The 2,599-nt window shown below is 62.0% G+C and overlaps 1 protein-coding gene across 1 annotated transcript in view; it reads left to right on the plus strand.

The window, feature by feature from the left end:
* The window catches only part of RAVER1 (ribonucleoprotein, PTB-binding 1), a gene marked incomplete at both ends in the record, with an annotated part of 5,925 nt that overhangs the window by 1,148 nt on the left and 2,178 nt on the right, over positions 1-2,599 (plus strand). Inside the window, 6 exon segments of the mRNA XM_010281602.1 lie at positions 1-97; positions 332-445; positions 448-531; positions 1,173-1,302; positions 1,383-1,483; positions 1,898-1,991. The exon segment at positions 1-97 is cut by the window's left edge and continues 385 nt beyond it. Coding sequence (XP_010279904.1) covers positions 1-97; positions 332-445; positions 448-531; positions 1,173-1,302; positions 1,383-1,483; positions 1,898-1,991 — 620 coding nt within the window.

A 2,599-nucleotide genomic window follows, 5' to 3' on the forward strand; every position in this document is an offset into this window, starting at 1 on the left:
CCAGGTCGTGTGCTGCGACATGCTGCCCCCCAGCTACGCCGACCTCGAGGAGCTGCGGCAGGCCTTCTCCGCCGCCTGCCCCCCTACTTTTTGCCAGGTATGGGGGGCGGATTTTAGGGGGGTGGCAGTGCTTTTTCCTGGGGTGCAGTCTTTCTCCAGATCCCCCACGCTCTTTGTTGAGCTCACAGGGAGGTTGACCGCCCGCAGAGAGCAGCACCCGGGGTCCCACGGCCTCGCATCGGCACGTGCGGATCTCTTGGGTCTCCGTGGTGCCGGCTCCCTCTCTTCCCGTCGTGCTAACCCTCCTTCTGGCATCCCTCTCTTCTCCTAGCTGGCCTACGGTCAGGATGGGCAGCTGAAAGGCTTCGCCGTCCTGGAATATGAGTCGGCGGAGGTGGCAGAGGTGGGTCCGCAGGGCACGGATGGGTTGGCGGTCGCCGGCTCGCCGGGAATCACGTCCGAGTCTCCTTCTGCGCTCCTGGCCCTCCAGGCCGCAGCATGTTGGCTGCCCTGATAGCTGCGCAGGCAACGGTGAGGCTTGTGTGAGGCTGCTGCCTCCTCCTCCTCCTCGCTCCCTCTTCTCCTCGCAGCTTGCCGTCACCGTGACAGGTGCCGCTGGCATTCCCAAGGTCGAGTATCCAGCCTGGAGTAGGCTGTCGTGGAGCAGCCAGCACATTTCCCATCGGATCCCCTATGGAGCGGCCGTCTGTTGCCTCTAGCTCCTGCTTCTGGGCGTCTCTGGCGTGCTGGCGCTTCCAGGCTCCGGTCACACGGCACAAATTCCCCCCATTGCTCCTGCCTTCCCATGTGCCACCGCAAAATTCGGAGCACGAGCACCGGTTGTCGCCGAAATCCAGCGGCCACCTGGTGTGGAGAGCTTTGCCGGGCAGGTGCCGCACCAGCAGGATCGCGGATGGCGGAGCTGGCGCAAAAAAAGCCGGTGCCGACGACAAAGTGTGCGGCTGCTGCTGCGCCTTGGCTTTTGTCGGCTGTTAGGGATGGGTCAGTTGTTTCTTCCCTGCCCTACAATGAGATATTTGGGAACTGGGATCTTGCGAACTGGGATCTTGCTGCTTTTGGGAGCATTAAGGGCAAATTCAGGGCGGCCAGTCGTGGGGGAAGCCTCGAAGCTGGCTGTCTTGCATTTAACACGCTGTTTTTTGGTTTTTAAGGCACTGAATCGTGGGAAAGGGCTCCTCCCTGAGCCGAATATCCTCCAAATTCTCAACAGCCTGGGAAATCCTGCTTCCCTCCAGCTGCTGCTCAACCCCCTGCTCCACGGGGCCGTCGGAGGAAAACAGGGTAAGGCTGAACGCGGAGCGGAGGCTGGGGGGTTTGTCCTCGCTGCGGCAGGCGATTCCTCCGGCTTCTCTTCCCTCCAGGAATCCTTGGTGCCGCTCCCTCCGTGCCGCTGGTGACCAACCCGGCCCTCTCCACAGCTCTCCTCCAGCTCGCGCTGCAGAACCAAACCCAGGCGCAGCAGGTAGGCAGGAATTTCGCCGATGCCGGCTTTCCTTTGCGCCGTGGACGCTGATGCTGCCATCGTGCCGGAGCCCTTGTGCTCCTGCCCGCCTTGCTTCTGCGAGAAACAAATCTGCTCGAGGTCCTGCCGGGGCCGCCGTGGATGGGCAGGGGTCTCCCAAATCTGACGGCGGGCTCGTGCCGCTGCCTTTTTGTGCAGCCACGTTGCCTCTGGTCTCCGTTCCGGCTCACGCACCTCCGTGGCCTCTCCCGAAACTCTTTTTGCCGCTTGAGGAGTAAAGAGAGAGGATTAAAGCTCCCTGCCACGCTTCTCGCTCTCTCCATGCCGCACAAACCGCCCCGTGCTTGGTTTTCTCCTCTTTTTTGAGTGATTTTTCTGTCTCTTTCTGGTCTCTCGCTGTGCTTTCTGCCCCAGAAGGCATTGCTTGGGAACTCCCTGTTACTGCAGAACCAGGTCTGGACACAGCTGCTGCAGAACAAGGGGAGCCAAATCCTCCTCCATGTGAGCGGTAGGAGGCAGCCGGCGCGTGAACGTGCTGTGTGTGCGGTGGTGCCGAGCCGTAGCGCCGGGACCCCCTCAGCGCCTTCCCCACGTCCTTAAGACCAGGCAGTGACCACGGCGAGGGGTCTGACTGCGACACCAGTCACCCCAGTGACTCCAGTAATGCCAGAGCCACTCTCCTCGCGGGGAGGAGGGAGTCGCTGCTCCAACTCAGAGCCTGGAGGGTTCAGCCTCTGTGAGCGGCTCCTCTCTGGGGGGTCCGGAGCCTCGTCGGCTCTCTGCCTTCCCTGTGCTTGTTGAGCCAGTCCCCACGCCGAGCTCGGGCTTGCCGAGGCGGGGTGAGAAAAGGGGAACCCCCATCCCCGGTGGGCTCCCCTTCAACTCACCGGCTCGGCAAACGATTTCTGCGCGGGGCTGGGTGGCTTGGCTCCTTCGTTCCAGTGCAAACAGGCCGGTTTGAACAAAAATTGGTGCTGAACCATGGCAGGGAGTGTCTCCCCGGTGTTATTTCTGGTATGCGGTGCTTAAGGAGCTGTGAAACTGCAGCCGGGGTTGCTCTCGGTGCCTGCGGCGTGTTTCTCTCCGTACCTGCGCCGAGCTTTTCACCGACAGCCA

Source organism: Phaethon lepturus, unplaced genomic scaffold (genome assembly GCF_000687285.1).
Source record: "Phaethon lepturus isolate BGI_N335 unplaced genomic scaffold, ASM68728v1 scaffold29572, whole genome shotgun sequence".
Taxonomy (NCBI): Eukaryota; Metazoa; Chordata; class Aves; order Phaethontiformes; family Phaethontidae; genus Phaethon; species Phaethon lepturus.